Raw genomic sequence first — 20,092 nt, forward strand, 5'->3', positions numbered from 1 at the left:
GTACCATACCATGCATGTGTGTGCCGGCCACCTTTCTAATCAATCTCGGGGAAACACAATTATATTACAGATAAAAATGGCCGTGAAATAATATTATTGCATGTGTCAACATTTTTGTTTGTGTGCATCCACCTGCGTGAATAATGGTAATTAATACACTGTATAGGCCGGGTGTATCGTAGGAAGCATGGTGCATGGTGGTAATGATGTGAGGGGCTGGAGCTGGTTGAGCTAAGCTCAGCAAAAACATCTTTCTACATGCAGCATGCACAGGACTCTGACATGTCAGGAAGACACGCCTTTAAATCTTTGCACGTTATAGCATGCAGGTAATTCTACAATTTTCGTGTGATTAAGATTGCTAACCCACGTATGAAATCCGCGAAAATTTTGCGCTATACGGAATTAATGTAGATTCTAGGTTTTGATTAATACAATCTTATAATAATGCAATGTAAATCGATAATTATTGTTATAACTTTGACGGATCAAATTTTCAATTGTCTTTAATCATTAAAGTCACATTATCATAATTATTGTCTATTGTACAAAACTATAATTATACAGCACATACATGTAATAGTTCATTTGTACAAAAAACCTCTACAAAAGTTCCAAAATATAAATGGTATAAAAAGTTAAGCACAGCTTTTAAACTAGTGAGAACTTGACTACAAAGTTACTCAGTTTTTCTGATTCAATTTGGATGATGGTTTGGGTGAACCCCTTAGCGATTCACGGTCATCTGATTCTGAACCACTGTCTGGACCCTTTGTACCATCAGTTTGATCTGATTGGAATAAAGCCTTTATCTCCTTCAGAGCCAATTTCTTATCGTCTTTTTTGCTTCTTTTCAAAAATTTTTTTTTCTTTTTAGTAGCCTGGCGAAGTCTAAGGGGGAAAAGAGTTATGAAGAAAGTATAAGCCCCGGGCTAAATATAGGGGTTAATTGGTGGTTATGCTATAATTTTGAGCATAAGAGTCACATTTTTTGGGTGAGAATTATGCTAGCATAATGGGCACCTTTATAAAACAAATAGTATGACTAAGAGTGCAATATGGGATTAATAGCAGGGTGTCATACAGGGGGGAAAGGGGGGATATCCCCCCCCCTATCTCCAATTTCCCCCCCCCCTTTTTTGCTGACTGAGGGTCCATAGCTGGCAATTTTACATACTATAAGGGTATTGAAATAACAGTTGACCTTTTTTTAGCAACATTTTCTGGTTACTTTTCTTATTTCCCCCCTCTACTTCAAAATCCTGTATGACACCCTGAATAGCATATTATGAGTAACAATGAATGGCAAGGCCACTAATTGCACGAGGCGTAGCCGAGTTAATTGCCAGTGCTTGTTATATAATTATGAGTGCATGCCTTATTGCACGAGTAACCATACTATTGATGTATGATGAAGTTCTCTGCAGTTTTTAATAACATTTTCGGCCGTGGCCTTAAAAACAATCCGTTGTCATTGACAGCGTGCAATTACTGGACAGGATGTGATACGGGATTAATTGGTCAATCTACTGTGATGTGTTTAGCTAACAACAAAAGTTGGCGTTGCAAACATTAATTTTTGCGGGGCGCCATCTCCCCCCCCCCTAAATTAATTGTGTTTAATCCTAGGTGAAACCCTGAATAGGTAATTTGAAAAGCATAATAGGCTGTTAGCATAAAAGAATAGATCATTAAAAAGTAAGATCTCGAGCATAATCTACCAACCTCTACCCCGGGCCCACTGTTACTTACTGCCCTTCATGCATGGACACGATAATTATTTGTGCAGTTGTGAAACGGATTTATGCTTGACTGTACTGCACATGCAGTAAAAGAAACGTATAATTAATGTAGACACTAACAGCTTGTGGATAGGATATAACATGGGAAGTATATATAATTATGGGAAAAGTGCCACGCTCGGGATACAAAATCAGTACCTTTTTGACACCTACAAAACAGTATTTAGTTAGTAGTAGCAGTCATAGAAATATCAAAATTAATTATAATTTCATGTATACCTGAACAGTTATAATAGTCATAAAGGAGAGATCGTTGTGAAACCAGTGAGTGTACCATTGTTAAGATATAATTACAACTAGATCATGTTTGTATTGACTGATGTGATCTAAGAGTTAATCATCTGTTCATCACCTATCCCCTTGTCTGTCTCTAAGGCAATGTAATCTTGGAGCTTTCTCAAAACCATTTCATAATATTTCTGCTGCTCTTTCTTTGAAGAAGACTTGATATTAAAGAGTTTCTTTTTTTTGTCCCCAGCCTCTTTCAACCTAATGCACACAAAGGCAAGGGGATAGAGGGACAGGCACTGAATAATTATGTTGTTGTTAGTTATAGCTATACCGTACAGGTACAATAAGCTTAATAGTTAGTACGTCTTAGTACCCACTAAAGATAATTATCACAAGTTCACTTAGTTAGTACACATACGTCTCGGTACTCACAAAGATACAACAAGCTCACTTTAGTTAGTATGCCTCCGAAAACCATAAATATTTATACCCTCGAAATATACCCGCTATACGGTACAACAGTATCATTTTAGTTGGTACGTCTCAATACAGATAATCATAACATAATTATATTCACTAGCTGTGTTATAACGTTTCGTACCAATTAAAGATATAACAAGATCACTGTAGTTATATTAGTTACGTCTCAGTGCCAGTACCCATTAAAGATAATAATGCCTTGGTGTGTGCATGTGCAAGCGAGGTGTACGGTAGTGTGTTTTGTGTGTGTGTGTGTGTGTGTGTGTAGACTGCTACAGCTGCTCAATGGTAAATGAAGTGCAAGTAAAAGTTTGTATACAGGCTTCTAGTCATGTTTTAATTCGTAGATTTGCAAAACTAAGAATGCTTTGTTCTCGAGTTATGCCTATAGTTTTGCTTACTTGGAATGCCATTGCATAGCCTTTCCAGAAGGCTATAGAAACTTGTCTATGGAGTGTTGCTACTCTACTTAGTAGTTAGCTCTGCACTAGAACGCTAGCTATTTGTACTTAGCCTCCTTCACAAGTCCTCAGAAAGGAGGCCTGCTACTAACTACTTATGCGCAAAATTATTGGCCTGTAAAGTTCAATAAAATAATATACAGACAAAGAATACAAATTCAGTCATACACAGGGCTATAATATTATAGCTAGCTATTTTCTTTCTGATAGAGTCTACATGCAGATTTTAACCAAGGTTAGTATTAGATGGGTGTGGCTTGTCCATAATTTTTTTATAGACTAGTGTCAGCGTTCAGATGATTGTCATCCACACTATTGCAGGCTGAGTCTTTTGTTAGCATAGCAGGCTATGGTAGACTAAGCTATAATAATTAGAGATGGGCTAGAAACCTTCACAATCGAACTTCTCTAGTTCCTTAATTTTCAATCCACTTCCGTTCGTTGTGATGTCATTGTTTTACTGAGCATAAATGATGTTATCCAAAGTCAGTCCCCGGTTTTCTGGGGATTATGTGGCTAGGTTTTACTGTGATGCAACCATTCATTTTAGACTAGGACTTTTGGCATCGATTATTTTTAACAACAATCTTGGTCGATCATTACTCACTCTTCGAGTTTCCCCGTGATTCTGGATTCTGCCTACATGTAAATACCTTAAGGTGACAATTTTTGCGAGTATTCATTTCTGCTATTTCTGCGAACGAGAATAAAATCGCAAAAATGTGTACTCGCAGATAATTGGAAATTGCTAATAATAAACCCACTTGCGAGTAATTAAAAACGTTTTGAATAACATCGAACCTTAAGGTAACGCAAAAATATATGTGTGTATAAAGGTGTGGCTATATTACAGTACCGATTAACCCTGGCCTATCGCAAGGAACCTGCATCACTTTAGTTGCATTTGTAGTTCAAAAGGTCAGCCCAACCCACCAAATTAGCTTGATTTTACTTTGAACTGGTTGTTACAGTTTATTGACCAGTAAAGGGTTAAAGATACAACACTCTTCAGTACAATTTTGAAAACCACCCAACAAGACTTTTCTAGTAAAAGTACAATGTCATATGATTATGGTGTCTGTGAAATCACTAGCCTTCACTAAAGTTCAGTGAGAACAATGCACTAAATGTGTACATCTTCGCAGTTTGCTTACTTGAAGAGCACGGTGTAGACCATCTGAGGAGGGACAGCTGCATACTTCCTGTCTGTTGATTGTTGCAGTTGATACTCGTTGATGTAGAGTGTCCATTCGTTGGAAACAAATACGGCTACAAGCTGTAATATGTGAAATTAGAGAAGAACATTCTTGTCACAAAGAGGCAAATTGTTAAAATTTTCACTGATAACGGCAAATCAAAATTGCAACTACACGAGTACGCTATCCTTTATGTCATGTACATGCACTTACCAATTGTGTTCTTAAGAAGATCTTTTTAGCTTCGTCTTGTGGTATGGACTGATTGGCAGCCAATGTTGAGTTCACAAAACCTAGGCACAGAAATGCAATACAAAGGATATAGTACAGTATTCACAAATACCCTACATACATGTATACATGTATCGAAATCATGTCTAGAAATGATAATGTTCAATGAACTGAAGACCACACAATCCCAGCACATGACATACACAATCCCAGCACATGACATACATGTCATGTGCTGGGATGTGTGGTCTTCAGTCCATTGAAAGATACGTGTAAATTATACATACAGTACATGTACAACGTACATTGTATCTTTGTACTTACTATCACAACGTTTGATGTCAACAGCAAAGTTCTGTATAGCGGCTGCACTAATCTTAGGATTCTCCTCAGAGAGAAGGATGTTCTCCATGAACTTGTGCAGGGCTCTAAGAGCATCCAGACAGATGGCAACATATGGCTTCTCCTATGTACAGAAAGAAATGTGAAGGTGATCTTGTGAGTAGGTGCTGGTTAACAATACTGTACGTATTGATCAGTGTTGACTCACTTACACTGTGTATGTAAAAACACATACATGTACACCACTGTAGTGCCAACTCACGGGTAGAATCCGTAGAGTCCTAAATGTAGCTTGAAGAAACTGCAGACAGTCTTCTAGATACTCACTGGGCTTAGACATCTCATCTTTGGTCATCCAGTCAAATGTTGATGCTGGAAGTTAATAACGATAATTATTGCTTTTTAATAAGTGCTGACATCAGCGTTTTACATTCAAATTGCACAGGAAGCGACTCATCACCAAGTGTGCAGATGTTTTTCCATATCGCACACCCGGAAGTATTATTGCACACTTGTTATCACTCGTCTGTGCCAGTAACTGCACGAGTGCCTGCATTATCACTCGTCTGTGCCAGTAACTGTCACTCGTGCCTGCAAGGCACTCGTGCAGTTACTGGTACAGACGAGTGATAATCTTCAGTATCCATAGGATAATATCATAATTATTATTATTACCTTTAAACTGACTCTCTAAATAGCAGACAACTGCTTTTACCATATAACTAGTGTGTACTATAGCGGAATCTCTAAATGTTGGGCAAGTTCGTTTGTTCCGCAGTTGTATTGATTGCCCTTTTTTTTTACGCCTGCGCTCTACCTATTTAAACATTCAATACTGTACATGTATGTGGTTACAAACGTGTCGCGTTTGTACGACACATTTGTAAGCACTTGAATGGTCTAAACAGACTCAGAAGTATTATGACCATTTTTGGCAAATTAATTACCACACTGCTCACCTCCTTCTAGTATTTCAGACATCTTGGACATGAGCTTTGCCGATATGCGTTGCTCGGTTAACTGCAAGCCTTCCTGTAGTGTCACAATAGAAGATCAATGTGACTATACACAATGTACAGCGTATAGTTATGGCTTGGTGCGCATGCGAGGTACGCGTTTTGTGTACATGTGTGTGTAGACTGCTACAGCTGCTCAAAGAGCAAGTAAGAGTTTTTAATAGGCTTCTAGCCTTGTTTTATATCAGTGGATTTGCAAAATAATGCTTGGTTCTTGAGTTATGCCTAGTTGTGCTTACTTGGCATTGCAGCCTTTTCAGAAGAGTGCGTAGAAAAACTTATCCATGGAGTGTTGCTACTCTACTTACAATGTAGTAGTTAGCGATGCACTAAAACGCTAGCTATTGATATTTGCAAGAGTGAGAAGAGAGCTGCAAGGCTCTGCTGATGCAGCCATTATTTTAGACGAACTTTTGGCATTGATCTTAAATCATGGTCATCATTACCCACTCTTCGAGTTATCCTGATTCCTGCATGCAGCAAAATTAATTAATGCAAAAATGTTCATCATGAGATATGTGTGTATAAAAGCTATTGTACATGTAGCTTTAATTATGTTATGTAGGTTTGACACCTTCACTGAGGCATCAGCATCGCGGTGCTTTTTATTCACACAATATTAGCTTGTACGTTATATTGGGTACATTTGCTGGGCATACCTTAAATGTGGCCACGCCATAAAGCCTGGCAGCAGTCACACCCTCGTGCTCCGTCCTAATACAAGCAATGACAAATTGAGCTACAGACAACAGTACATATGACATGTACATAATTATATGGAATCAGCACTAAAGAGTACATGTGCATATGTACGTAGCACCATTTTAAAACAGTTTGTCTCAACGTACACACTGTACATTAACAGTTGTGAGCTACAAAAGATTTCCATTAACTTACTTCGTAGTCTTGGCGATAAAGCTCTCCAGCTGCTTTATAGAGTTTTCAATGTGGGAGACATTGATCCAGATCTGAACCAGCTACAGTACATGCGTGTTGAAGATACAATTGTGAATTATCGTTCAAACAAACACCTGAGTTAATTTTTGAAGTGATAACATTTATATAGCAGTACTGTGTTGTACACACCAACCTGTGATATAAGGAGGGAGTCAGTGTTGATCAGACGAAACAGACAACCTGAAGAGCAACGTATAGTGTTACAGGTCACAAGACATACGTGTACATATACAGAGTAACAAAGCTTTGTAAAGTCTCCGACCAAGCACCTGTAGTTACATGATGATCAGAGACTTAATTAGTATAGGTACTTTGAGGGCAGGCACTCACTGGTCATGGTCCTCCCAAGCAGTAGATTCACACTCTTCCTAACAATCTCATCAATTTCTGTTTGACTGTACACAACGAATAGTACTCACGTAAACATATTGTGAAGGTTCAAACGAGTAGCCGTTTCAAAAAAGATACGAAATATACTTGACGTTTAACCCACCTCAAGTTGAGTCTATTGGCAAAGCTTGTGCAGTTGGTGACAAAATTTTTGAGTTGGCTGAATACCTGGTAGACCATAGAGGAGAAGGGGAAGGATTTGGGGAAGGGGGAAGCTTCTAAATCAGTGTCTTTGTACGGGAAGATTTCCAGAACACCTTTGAACTGTTCGTCTGTGCTGACCATGATGGGGGTGTAGTCATCGCTGTCAAATAACTCACTGTGCAGGGAAGGGGAGATTGATTAGTGTCTGTGAAGAACTAATCCAATATCACAAAAGATCACGTGTACTGCTTTTACTGAATTTAGGAATATGGTCACATGTATATGCTATATAGAGTAATCAATAAGAGAATACATGTGTGCTTAGAATCAGGAATCTATACATATACATGTACAAACACACTCTCTACAGGTTATACTGATTCGGAGTCATGATATGAAATGGCCTCACGTGAATGAATCTCCCCAAGCCCTCATCAGAAGCTCATCGTACTGCTCTCTGTACACAAAAGGAGCAAACACAAGTCAAGTATTGAGAGATCCTCTGGGATGTGTCTATAGTGTGCTTTTGTCTCACCGGATTTCCAGGAGCACCTCATACAGCTTGTCCACCTCAAATCCATAACCCTGTAAAACAAGATGATGGGTTAACTCAGAAGCGGCATAACCCAAAATGGACACAAACAACTTGAATTCCAAAACGAAATCAAATACCATTATTATACAACATTTAGTCCATGATAAGTTACGAGTGAAGAAATGAAATCCTACCCTCAGTGTGTGACAGAACCAGACCACCAACTGCTTGATCTTGAGCAGTATATGGTAATTTTCACACGAGCCCTAGTGAACACAAAATGAATAGCACATGATACAGTAATCATACTTAAGAAGACATTCATTTTCCTATTAACATATAACCACTTGTGACTGCATGATCACAAATTGTCAATTGACTTACATGTATGTCAATGACAATAACACAACTAATGATTACATACATGTACGTACACAGTTATTCCTAAGCACTGCGAGCACTTCTGCCATGGCCATCTGCCAAAAGTCGTGGACGTTCTTCCTGGTGGAGAGTCCCTCCTCCATCCCCTCGTTAGCAGAGTTGGACACCTGAGAGACCAGCGACTGAGACGTGTGCAAAACCGTGTCTTCAACCACAAAGAAACTGTGACCGGGGGGGGCAGGTTACTGAAGTGTGCAATGATTCAGCTTGCTCAAACAAACAATATGGGGTTTTTCTTGTGACATTATGTCTATTTGATTGTCAATGAGTTGATGAATACTACCTGACACGGGGAGTAACTACTTCATGATGATATTTACTAAGCACCATGAGGCATCTTCATATACACAACCTAAAAAAACACTTCTCTGCATTAATTGGTATGCATTGTTGTACATGAATATCACTAGGAGCACATGAGGAGATGGAGAGTCTTACTACACGGATTTAATATCGTCACTGCTACATTGTAAGTGCTGCAAACATTACTCATTATAGTTCATAATAATAATTCATCAAACGTGTTATCAGTCGCACATTACTAACACGGAATTAGTTACGATATTGATTCCCCAATACTATGCACGCTCCAACTCCTCAGAGGAGATTGGAAGGATGTTGAGATCACGTGCAAAAAACCAAATATAAATGTGCTGAGTCGGCGCTATTTTTTAAAAAGCTACTGGCCATCAAGGAAATGAGTAGTCTGACTTATTCCTCACTCCAAGCTGTACAACATTGATCAGTGCATCTGCTTCTGATTTAAAATATCTACTAAGGTTTTTCCTAGCCAAAGTACTAGTAGATTCTCTTCCAGGAATGAACGGGAGTCGGGCGTGTAGGTGATCCTCGGGATCTTTTACTGCTAATCTCTAGCTATTGATATCTTGTGTACAACTAAACTGCTAACTAGACACAAAAATAGCGCTGACTCACAGCACATTTATAGCTATTTTGCACGTACGTGATCTCAACTTCCTTCCAACCTCCTCCGCCATTTCCTCCTGATATCACTTACCCTACAATCCCATAGAAGAACTTCTTGTAGTCATTAATGCCTCCTTTCTATGAAGGGAAAGCAGGAAGGATATCTAAAACTATACATGTAGAAAAGGTTTCAACATCTGTTTTGATGCATACAGTGCACGTACTTTTGTTGATTATGCCTTGGTGTGCATGCGCAAGCGAGGGATACAGCAGTGTGTCTGTGTGTCTGTCTGTGTAGACTGCTACAGCTGCTCAAGGATCAATGAAGTGCAAGCAAGAGTTTGTATAGGCTTCCAGTCATGTTTTCTTGGATTTTAATTTGTGCATTTGCAAAATAATGCTTTGTTCTCTAGTTATATGCCTAGTTTTGCTTACTTGGAATGCCATTAAAGCCTTTTCAGAAGAGTGCGTAGCAAAATTTGTTCACCGAGTGTTGCTACTCTACTTAGTAATTAGCTCTGCACTAGACCGCTAGCTATTGGTAGCTGCAAGAGTCAGACGAGAACTGCAAGGCTCGGCTTATGCAGCCATTAATTTTAGACTTTAAGTTTTGGCATCAATCGTTTTTAACAACAATCATGGTCGATCATTACTCACTCGTTGAGTTTTGCATGCAGCAAAATTAATTAATGCAACCATGATAATTATAATAATTATGTGTATTTATTTTATGTTATGTAGCTTTGGTATCTCCACCGAGGCATCAACACCCGCGATGCTTCCATTTTTAGTTTTGTAAATATATAGGTGATTGGATCAATTTGAGTATATACAGGTACTGAAACAACGAGTGTTGCAAGCTGCGCTGTGTTAATGCCTCTCGCCATGTTATGCTTTCGCTCAAAAAGTAATAGTAGTTTCTATAATAAATTTTACATCAAAGTTAGCTTATCTATATAAACTCACCGAGAAGAAAAGACTTATTTACATGCATCTATTGTTGTTATCTATTGTATTATGTGGCTTACCAGGACCTCAAGAAAGACAATTGATTGTTCCAGGATCTGGAGTTCAGTGTCTATATAATATCTATCATAACTGAGAATTAAATACTCGTGTACATGCATATTGTTATCTATATTTCATATGGTAGTGTTTTGTGGCTTACAAGGCCCTCAAGAAGATGCAGGAGTGCAAGGCTAACGAATAGAAACTTTGAGCGAACAGATGATGCTACGAAAGATTCTGAAGAGACTGCAACAGCCTTCAATGTGAGTCAAACTATCCACAAATTAAAATCCAAGAGAACGTGGCTAGAAGCCTATAGAAGCTGTTAATTTTCGTCACATTGCAACCGTTGCGCAGTTACAGTTGGAACAGACACACAGACACACAGTCAGCTTTGCCGTATCCCTCGTGCGGCTACACCTCGAGGCATAACGAGTGTTGCAAGCTGCGCATTACTTACACGGGAATAAGGGGTGTGTCTGCAAGAGGTCAAGTTCACAAAATTAATGGCTACTACAGTATAGCTAGCTTTACAGCTCTTTTCTGACTCTTGTAGCTAACAAAAAGCTAGCGTTTTGGTGCAAGACTAACTTATAAGTTGAATAGAAACTTTGTGCCAATAAGATGATGCTTCTGAAGAGACAGCAACAGCCCTCAATGTGAGAAAGAAGCTTTAGTTTGCTAATCCACAAATCAAAATCCAGAAGAACGTGGCTAAAAGCCTATAGAAGCTGTTAGTTTTTGTCGCACCATTGAGCAGTTACAGCTGGAACAGGCACACAGACAGACAGACAGATACACAGACACACACACACCCAGTCAGCTTTACCGTATCCCTCGTGCGGCTACGCCTCGAGGCATAACTACAGCGCTTCCATTGGACCACCACCTGTTAATGGCATCATAATTCCGCCAGAATAATTATTTAATGACAAAAATATGTTAAGCATGGAACTAGCCTCTGCATTTGTTATATATATGAGCTTGAGTACCTTGCTCAACTTTTGATAGTGTAGGACTAGTACATGTAGGTTCTGTTTGTGGTATACAGTGCATAAGAGGCACAAAGCTTCAACATACAATGTAGATAGTACATGGGCGTGGACGCCTATGTCAATGATTAAGCACATGCGCACTGTTACACATGCAATAGATATCAGGCCGTATTTTACCCGGCCTGGAACCGAGGCTAGTCCTTACTAGGTATATAAGGTCATAATTATATACCAGGCTGCACTTCTTCTGTTGGTAACGATATTATTGTATTATTGTATATATTTTATGGGAAAATGTGCATACGCAAGCAATCAGTAGCAGGCCTTCTTTTCTCTCTTGAAGGCCTGCGAAGCAAGCTATGTATCGATCCTTTTACTCGGGTGTGGTCAGTCATTAGCAAGTACTACAGTCATGTGGTTCACAGAATAGGCGTGTTATGAATTGCTGAAAGAGATGTCTCGATGAAACACAGCTTTCTTATTTCGAGCGAGTTACTCGGCAACAATTAGGAAGAAAAGCGGATGTTTTCGAGGCGTCTGTGAGAACTAATGTTAGATGGTCACGTGCACCACTTCCGTTTCCAATATCTCTTTTCCTTATCTATGGTTATAGTAGTCGTCCATGCTGTAAACGCAGTGCTATGATATACAGGTGAGTATATACGGTCAAGAAACAGACAAACCCTGCTAGTACAAATGTAAGTGATCGTCAAAACAAAAGCTTCAAAATGCAGCGATCGTTGCGCTAAAAAGCTTGGCACTGACAAACAGCTCGCCCAAACTAGAAGAATGCTGAAAGCACTGTGTGGGGCCAGCCTTAGTGAAGTTGTAGCAATGCTGAAAAGGATAGTGTGCCTCTGCTCTCTTTGATCCGTCGTTTCATAGCTCGTACTTGTTGTCAACGGTCTCTGGCCCAAACCCTTTGCGTTGCCAGCCTCTGCTGTCTTTGATCTGCAGTTTCACTTAGCTCATGCTTGTTGTCGAACATCCCTAGTTTTACTAGCAGACGGTCTCCTTGATATGGAGTTCCACTTTCTTGCTGTATCAGTTTCACTTGTCGCTTCCTTTAATTGCTATTACAAATGTAAGTGTTTACAGCATGCAAACAATATGCAGCAATTGCCATGCTAAAAATCTGGATGTGACAAACAACTGCAGTTCTCTCTCTGTACTTCTCGCTACTATGAGACGAGCCTCAGGGCTCGCACCAATAACCTGTGGCCGCCCACGTGCCTAAAGTTAATGAGCTAGTTCCACGCCTAACATATTTTCGTCAGTACACATACAGCGTACATGTATCCTAGCAACCATCTTGGAATGATGACGCCAGATGGTGGTGGTCCAATGGAAGCACCAATAGTTGAACTTTCAGTACCTACAATGTACACATGTACTCAAATTGATCCATAAAATTCTACTCTCTTTGGTTGTTGCAGTGTACAAGTTTGCATTTAATCGTACAGTAACAGGGTCATAATTATAACACTCAAGTGCATGTACATGTACATGTATCACCTATGTCTATATACTAATTTCTAAAGACCATGCATCCATTTAATTTACCCAGTTGCCGTGGGGCTTGATGGCCAATCTGACTTGTCTCTTCCGCTGGTTGCGATAGTCGTCCGTGAATAAATCTCTCTTACCCTGAGGTACACAGGCACATAATTATTGTTCAAATCATACGTCCTAAACATGGGTATACACGCACGTAGTGCTTCAACAACTTCACAGCTGGGAGTTATACACTCAAAACAAAACCAAAAGTTGCGACAATACAATTAGACACTGTTTTAGAAGTGTCTATGGGATTTAGAAGCCCAAAGGCACTGATTTAGTATCTCGAGCGTAGTGCGCATGCGCAAACCTTGCCCTCCAGGCTTGACTACAATACAAGGTACAGCATACTACATGTAAGTAAATTGTAGGTGCATGTAATACTAGTATACATGCTCCGAGGCACTTTTCATATGTACTTCTATCAACTAGTTATCAACTATTTAATATAGAGGCATAAAAAGGTGGTGGTAATAAGAGGTCTCTAGGGCAATAGAAGATTGCTACTCACCAACACAGAGTGTATGTGTAGACAGCGATAGATGGGTGAAAAGTCGATGAGGTCCTGAGCACATACCTCTGGGTCAGGCTCACTGGAGGGGTCCAGGAACTGGAGTACGTCCTGGGCTAGCTCAAGGTTGCTGTGTCTTTGGGTCTGGGAAAGGGAGTAAAGTGACAGAACTGTATGCACTAGTATACATGTACATGTATATAGACTAGTACACAGTATAAGAGAACACAACAAATCACCTGGTGCATAGCAACTTCTCCAACGACCACAGACTTCTCTCGAACATTAGCAAGAAAGTCCTACAAAAAATCAATTGTGTAGTGTGTAGCATAGCATCTAAACAGAAATGAATACAAGAAGAGACCTATTCATTTAGGAGTTGATTGCTCTTCGAATTCCCACTAAGTACTTCCGGTATAGTAACATTTTGCTGAGCTGGCACACACCATCAACGTAAAATTAATGCATATATTTGCAGCCTCTGCATTTTGCAATACAAGGGCTATTATTCCAAAGAAAGGAAGACGTGAATCATTTGAATAATAGCTACTGTAACAATATGATGTATACGGTCCTTGTCCCTTGTCCCAGAGACACATCAAAGTCCCAGTCTGTATCCAGGCTCCTGTCTCCACCAGTGACAACAACGACAGTCCATCCAACATGGTGACATGGAAGTGATGATGTGATGGATGGCAACTGGTAGATGGACCTGGAACACATATCTCCTAATTGAATGACAATTTAGGTTTAACGCTTTGGCCGTCGGATTTAACAATTTTCACTGCACGCCTCCTGAGGAATCTCCATCAATTCAACTATCTGCAAATGGCACCAGGAACACATGAGGGGATGGAGGGCTTACTAGTATTGCGGATTCACTATTGTCAGGAGGAGTATCTAACTCCCATGCACAATCCATTCTACATCTAGGACTGAATAGATCACTAAAAGTTGTCTCTTCTCCAGTGCTGTATCAGTATTGTCTGGGTAATTACACAATAGCTAGCTACATTTGTAGCTCATTGTACAATCATACAGTATCATTGTGTAAATTTTCAATTCATGATGACATCAACAGTTTTGAATGAGGGAAGTGGTCCGGTTTAACACTACCGTTTATAGGTGCGTTTAAAAAACGGAATGGGAACTTTTTATTGATGGGTAATGTATATCAAGACCTGCTAGCTCGCTGACAGTTGCCAACCATTCTCTGGGAAAAGGACCAATGTGTAGCTCTTATTTCAGTATTTCACACAATTTTCCTTTCTTTGGAGTAATAGCGCTTGCATTGTAGAATGCGGAGGCTGCAAAACGCATCGATTAAACGCTTGAGATCAATGCAAAAGGGTGTGCCAGCTCAGCAAAATTTAACTGGGAGCGGGGGCGTTCGAAGTCTTTTTGCAATCATTGACAACAATTCTAGGTTCTTATAAATGGATAGGACTATTACCAGCCACAAGACTGAAGCAAACACACTGTACATGTGACTTTGCCAACCTTAAATAATTTATCACAGTAATAGCTACTCACTGTCAGCTCTGCTCTGGACTGGCCCTGAATAGATTCTCGTATCTTTGGTATCTCCGTGGAGAGTAGCTCAGAGAAGATATAGCCCCTCACACGAGGCAGGTAGGTGTGCTCAAGCAGCTCCAACGTCTTGAGGGCGGAGTAGTACTCCTTGTGCTCCATCTGGTCATTCAGCTTGCAGTACTCCTGCAACACTGGGGGGGGGGGGGGGGGGGGTGGTAGACTCATTGCAGTACTGTTTGTATTGTCTCCACAGGGCAGATGTGTGTAAAGCAGGAAAGCTTTCCCATAAAAAAATAGGCCCGCATGTTTTTAAACATTTTATACAGAAATAGACTGTCAAATTGCTGTAGTGCAGCTCAATTACATTATGTCGAAGGTGAACCGTATTTGCTTATTATTTCCTAACGACGTCAGTGAGAGGGCGTTTAAACGAGATGGGTGATTATTTGAAACAGCGTTTATTGAACAACCTTTCTCACTTTGCGTTGATTATCTCTATCTGCCATCATAGATAGTAGTATCTATTCAATATGTCTACGGTAATCAGGGTGTCATACAGGGGGGAAAGGGGATATCCCCCCTCCCCTAAAAATTACATTCAGGTACTAGTATAACTGAGTGTCCACATACATGGCAATGCTGCATACATTTTACACACTAGCTGTTTATACCTGGGGTACATCTGTTGAGTGTGTCCATGGTAGCCACGAGATTCACATGAATCTGTCTCGACCTGTGCAGGTCTATGGCACTCTGAACAAGTTTCTCCCCAGAGTCTTGAATCACTGAGTTGGCTTCTATTATCTTCCTCTGTGTGTCAGTGATATACATGTAGGGTGTGTACATGTAGTCTCACAATTATGAATAGTTTCATAGCAACAGAACATTCTAAACCGCTCCAAACCCCGTAACACACATATTATTAACTACACTGTAAGTAGAAAAGTACAATTGAATCTTCACATTCACGAGGCTAAAATCCCAAGGTACACACAATGCACCTTCAGCTTTAGGGCGTCTGACTTGACCTTGTGCAGTTCACTGACTGATTCTATGAAGCCCTGGTAGTTCTTGTTGCACATTCTCTCAATGTCTCTCTCGTGATTCTTGATTCGTGAGGACAGGCATCCCAGAAACTCCTCCTGCTCCTCTCCCTCATACAGGGTCCTAGCAGGCCGGGAAGAGCAACTCAGTGACAGGTCGAATGTACAGGTTTTAGATTTAATAAAAGAGATAAATGGATTGGCAACGGATCACATGCTCACATAAGCTGCATATAAAAGGCAGCTACATGTACTGAGTTAAGATACAGACGTGTTTCGCTCCCTAGCACCAGGAAAACTATTCATTGGCTGTTTTGGAGCCTTATTCCCAGGCCCTCCTTTTCTTGCTGCTGTCATACATGTAGATGCTGTAATAGTCAAGCTATCTCAACATAAAAAGAAGGTAGCAAAAAATGAAGAGACGAAATGAGGCAGCAAAGATAGAAATGGGCGCACGCATGTGTATTCATTCCTATGGTGGACAATCAAAGGAGTGTCCTGGGAAGGTCTGGTTACATGGGGATACTTGGACAAGGGGTATATAGCATAGCGACACTCTACATGTATTGCTATGGTGGTCTAGTTACATGGGAATTCGGGATACTTGGACAAGGGGGTAGCATAGCGACACCCTACATACTGCCAAGAGTTCATTAGAGTTAGCTATTTCTATAATTATGGTTGCATGGTGCACAATCCTGGGAAGGTCCTATAAGGGGTACTAAGATAATTATGGTTGGAATAGCCTGTACATAAATTATAATCAGGAAACATAGGATTCAGAGGATAGAGGGGAATAGTGTTGGCGTCACTAGACATGGTTGGGTTGTGATCCACAAGGATTTTTATGGACGTGGGGTATGTAGCCCACAATCGTGACGTAAGGTATCTCCCACGCATTAAGACACTGCCAAGGTACATGTAACACCAAGTACTGCAAGTCAGGGAACCAGTGAGGCCAGCTCTGGTGGCAGTAGCCCTCTGCTAAATGATAATGATGACAGATCTAAAGACACAAGAAATAATATTCTGATGTAGAATCTAAACACACAATCTAAACAAGCAGGGTATAGCTAGCTAGCTTGTATAACTGCTTGAAAATTTCCACTTTAAGTCCATGTTCAGGTTTGCAGGCTGCAGGCACACTATATTATAGCCGTAGATATCTACGTGGGCAGTCCAACATCTCTAGCTCTGCTCTTCACCCTTCTATCCTCATGCGACTTTGCGATACAAACTAGGCTCTCCTTTTTTCCTAACTCTACGTCTATTTCTTTCTTTATTCCTCCAAATTTTAATCGACTGTGATAAAGAACAGAAAAAAGAGAGCCTGTGTAGAGGCTAGACAATTCAGACCTTTCTCACTGCCCAGGTATCATTTGAAAATGTGTTTTGATTGCTAGGAAGTAGCTAGAGGTACAAACCATGGGCGTTTCTGTACCTATACCTATCCCTATATTATAGCTAGAACTGCCTAAATAAAGTGTGTCTTCATAATTATAATTATGGCCTCGAGTACTAAATAGAAGTGAAAGTTCAGCAGCAGGATTTTCACCCCGACAAATAACGACAATCACATGTTTCTTTTTTGTCTCTTGGGCCATTTTTCCCCATGTCACAGTAGGCAGCCTCGATTAAACTCCGGACGAAACGCGGAGGTGCTTAATGTTGCCAATCCATTTCTCTCTTCTATCCATGGTTTTATATACTGTATACTCAGACAGCAGTATCCGGAACAAGCATGCAGCTGTAGTAGAACAGTGTGCGACTGAATAGTTGCACTAGCAATCTAAAACTAGCTAACCTCAAAGCTATCTAACTTGCAGCACTCTTGCTGGCTATAAAGCTACGTTGCTTGGAATGATTCCAAGCAACGTCAATGTATCTCAACTTTGTCCCGATATTAAGTAAGAGTGTCTCCTGTATTAGAATTTGCCCAGAAGTGTCCAGTGTCAGAAAATTCAGTGACGACCCCCGTTCCCAGGTGACCCCCGACACCGACCCTTTAGGAATTAGTCACCCCTGAAATGACACGTATAGAAAGAGAGTAGTAAGCTATATATGAAGTATAGATGATGAGATCTACTGTGTCAGGCTAATAATATTATCAGCAGCTCAGACATCACCTAGCAGATTGCAGACAAACTGGATTTCGAAGGCCATTGTCGAGACGGACATTGCCTTTGGAGGCCTGCATGGAACTTGTTTGTTGTTGAAGTACATATAATATTATAGTGTCTGATATTAGCCTGACTGCTGCACACTTACATATAGTTTAGTGTCTTTCTACAGTACAAATATAATACTCTGGAGTATGTTACAGCAACTACAAGCTACACCAGATCCTCAGACAATCATTGATCTCCTCACCTGACAATTTCGACTCTGTAACGATCCTTGTACCTTTCACATTAAGTGTCCATGCAGTCTATGTTTATAGTAACCTGACATTTCATTGTCAGAGCTACAGTATTTTCCCCTTCATGTTGAAAAATCATATTGAATTGACTACATGTATACATGTACATGTTATTGGGGGTGGGGGGCAACAAGAGATGGACATTGGAGGCCTGGATAGAGTCTGAGCAGCTGCTATTAGCCTGACTGTCACTGCACTGCCCACAGTATTATTTCAGTATACAGTATAGTTAGCTTAGTATCATTCCTTTCGTTATTTGGGGTGTCACTGAATCCTCTGACACCGGGATAATCAGAATTGTCTAAGCGGCTCATGTTTTACCTAGAGGTAGAACATGCATTTTGTGTACCGTAAAACCTCTGATTAAGGCGACACTTTTAAATGTTACGAAACCAGAGATCGCTTCTTTTGGAGGTTGAATAATTATGTTGAAGACCTCGTATCGCTTATTTAGAAGGTCGCATTTAATTAGAGGTAGCTCTACTCAGTCTAATTGCCTCAATTTCTAGACGCTTAAAAACGTGTATTTTCCAATGGGCTCCATTTAGGACGCGACACTAAAATAATTGTCAACGCAGCTGTGTGGCTACTTTTAGAGGTAAGAAAATTACCTGGATACAATTATAAGCTCGAGGGTGTCGGAGGGTCGCTTTAATTAGATCGAGGTCTTAGGGGTAGGGTACATGTAATGTAGCTACCTAGACTCGCTGGCCAGCCCCATCATCACTTCTTGAGGATCCTCAAGAAGTGATGATGGGACTGGCCAGCGAGTCTAGTAGCTACCATGTACCACCAGAGAGTGACAGCATAGAGCTATAATTAGTATATATACCTGAGTATGGCTCCTAGCTGTCCCTCAGTGGCCTCTACCTCGTTGAGCAGGTGCTCATAGTGAGACACATCGAGCAACTCGACCTTGGTATCCATAGTTCACCACCGGACCACAGCAGAATACTTACTTGACATTCTTTGTACTTTTCTTTGCAAATGGCCACACCCGGTGTCATAAAATTTTAGGCCCCCCCGGGCCTAGAATTTTAACATTTTAGGCCCCCTCTTAAAATTTTAGGCCCCCCATTAACAGCGCAACAGCGGTAACATTTGTGACAGTGCATTCTCAAAATACACCAATCAGTCTTCTATGGTCTTCACAGTCTATGCATGCAGTGCCAGTTACTGAATGCAGCTCTCCTCACACACACACATTTCATGCATGTACCACTGGTCTCACAGCCATCACACTGCACCATGTCAGTCTATGACCTCATGCAGCATGAAGCACATAGGTGCCAACTGTCCCGAATTGGTCAGGACTGTCCAAGATTACCCTTGTCCCGAAAGGAAACTGCTATTCACCTCAGATATCCCGGATTTTAAGGTTGCTGCTTCTGAGCTGGGTTACTAAGCTCCAAAAGGCTTATCAAGCCTGAAACTACTGCATGCTTTAATCTTCAAACAATGAACAAAAACAGCTTTACACAAGAAACTTAGTTTATATAGCAAGGGCATATGAGAGAAGCGCCCTTGTACTATGATACAGTCTAATAAGTGGGCGGGGCTCACTTGCTTGCATTCTTATTACATGTATATGTACTGTGATTCCACCATAGCCTCGATCCCAGGCCGATCCGTCTCTAATTGAACGCTAGGTCGCCTCCTCGGCCTGGTATTGATTGTATCTGGGCGTGTATCTGGGCGTGACTTCGTTATTATTATTAGTCCATGTGGTCAAATGAAAATTGAATAAAATTAATGATGGCTTCTAAGTTTGTTCTTTGTAGGTTATGTTGCAGCACTGATGCCATACAAAACAGAAGATATAAACATTTGTTCAGCAGTAAGGCTCTCAAAGAAGATATTCCAGGGAGGCTCA

General features: G+C 40.5%; 1 protein-coding gene across 2 annotated transcripts; it reads right to left on the bottom strand.

Annotated features, from left to right (window-relative positions):
* Positions 1-488: 488 nt before the first annotated feature.
* Positions 489-19,236, bottom strand: LOC135331312 (exocyst complex component 6B-like). Of its 2 annotated transcripts, none has more exons than XM_064526426.1 (23): positions 19,052-19,236; positions 15,759-15,924; positions 15,429-15,567; positions 14,758-14,948; positions 13,464-13,523; positions 13,225-13,368; positions 12,720-12,803; positions 9,245-9,291; positions 8,220-8,388; positions 7,980-8,051; positions 7,786-7,835; positions 7,660-7,707; positions 7,210-7,425; positions 7,047-7,111; positions 6,850-6,896; positions 6,657-6,736; positions 6,419-6,473; positions 5,703-5,775; positions 5,006-5,115; positions 4,726-4,867; positions 4,384-4,463; positions 4,129-4,250; positions 489-891 (listed from the first exon to the last, which is right to left on the bottom strand). In XM_064526426.1, the coding sequence occupies exons 1-23, from the start codon at positions 19,144-19,146 to the stop codon at positions 684-686; spliced, it is 2,463 nt and encodes an 820-aa protein (XP_064382496.1). In that variant the 5' UTR covers positions 19,147-19,236; the 3' UTR covers positions 489-683. The 2 variants fall into 2 exon arrangements, with proteins under 2 accessions (XP_064382496.1, XP_064382497.1); XM_064526427.1 differs by lacking the exon at positions 489-891 and adding an exon at positions 1,983-2,291.
* Between the last annotated feature and the right edge of the window lie 856 nt (positions 19,237-20,092).

Source organism: Halichondria panicea, chromosome 2, assembly GCF_963675165.1.
Source record: "Halichondria panicea chromosome 2, odHalPani1.1, whole genome shotgun sequence".
In the NCBI taxonomy this organism is placed as follows: domain Eukaryota; kingdom Metazoa; phylum Porifera; class Demospongiae; order Suberitida; family Halichondriidae; genus Halichondria; species Halichondria panicea.

Excerpts from the sequence above, each read along its gene's own strand:
- LOC135331312 (XM_064526426.1), bottom strand. The coding sequence starts at position 19,146 with ATGGATACCAAGGTCGAGTTGCTCGATGTGTCTCACTATGAGCACCTG. Across the intron at positions 14,949-15,428 it reads ACTCAACAGATGTACCCCAG|TGTTGCAGGAGTACTGCAAG; the intron begins GTATAAACAGCT and ends CCCCCCCCCCAG. Across the intron at positions 6,897-7,046 it reads GCTTGGGAGGACCATGACCA|GTTGTCTGTTTCGTCTGATC; the intron begins GTGAGTGCCTGC and ends GTTGCTCTTCAG.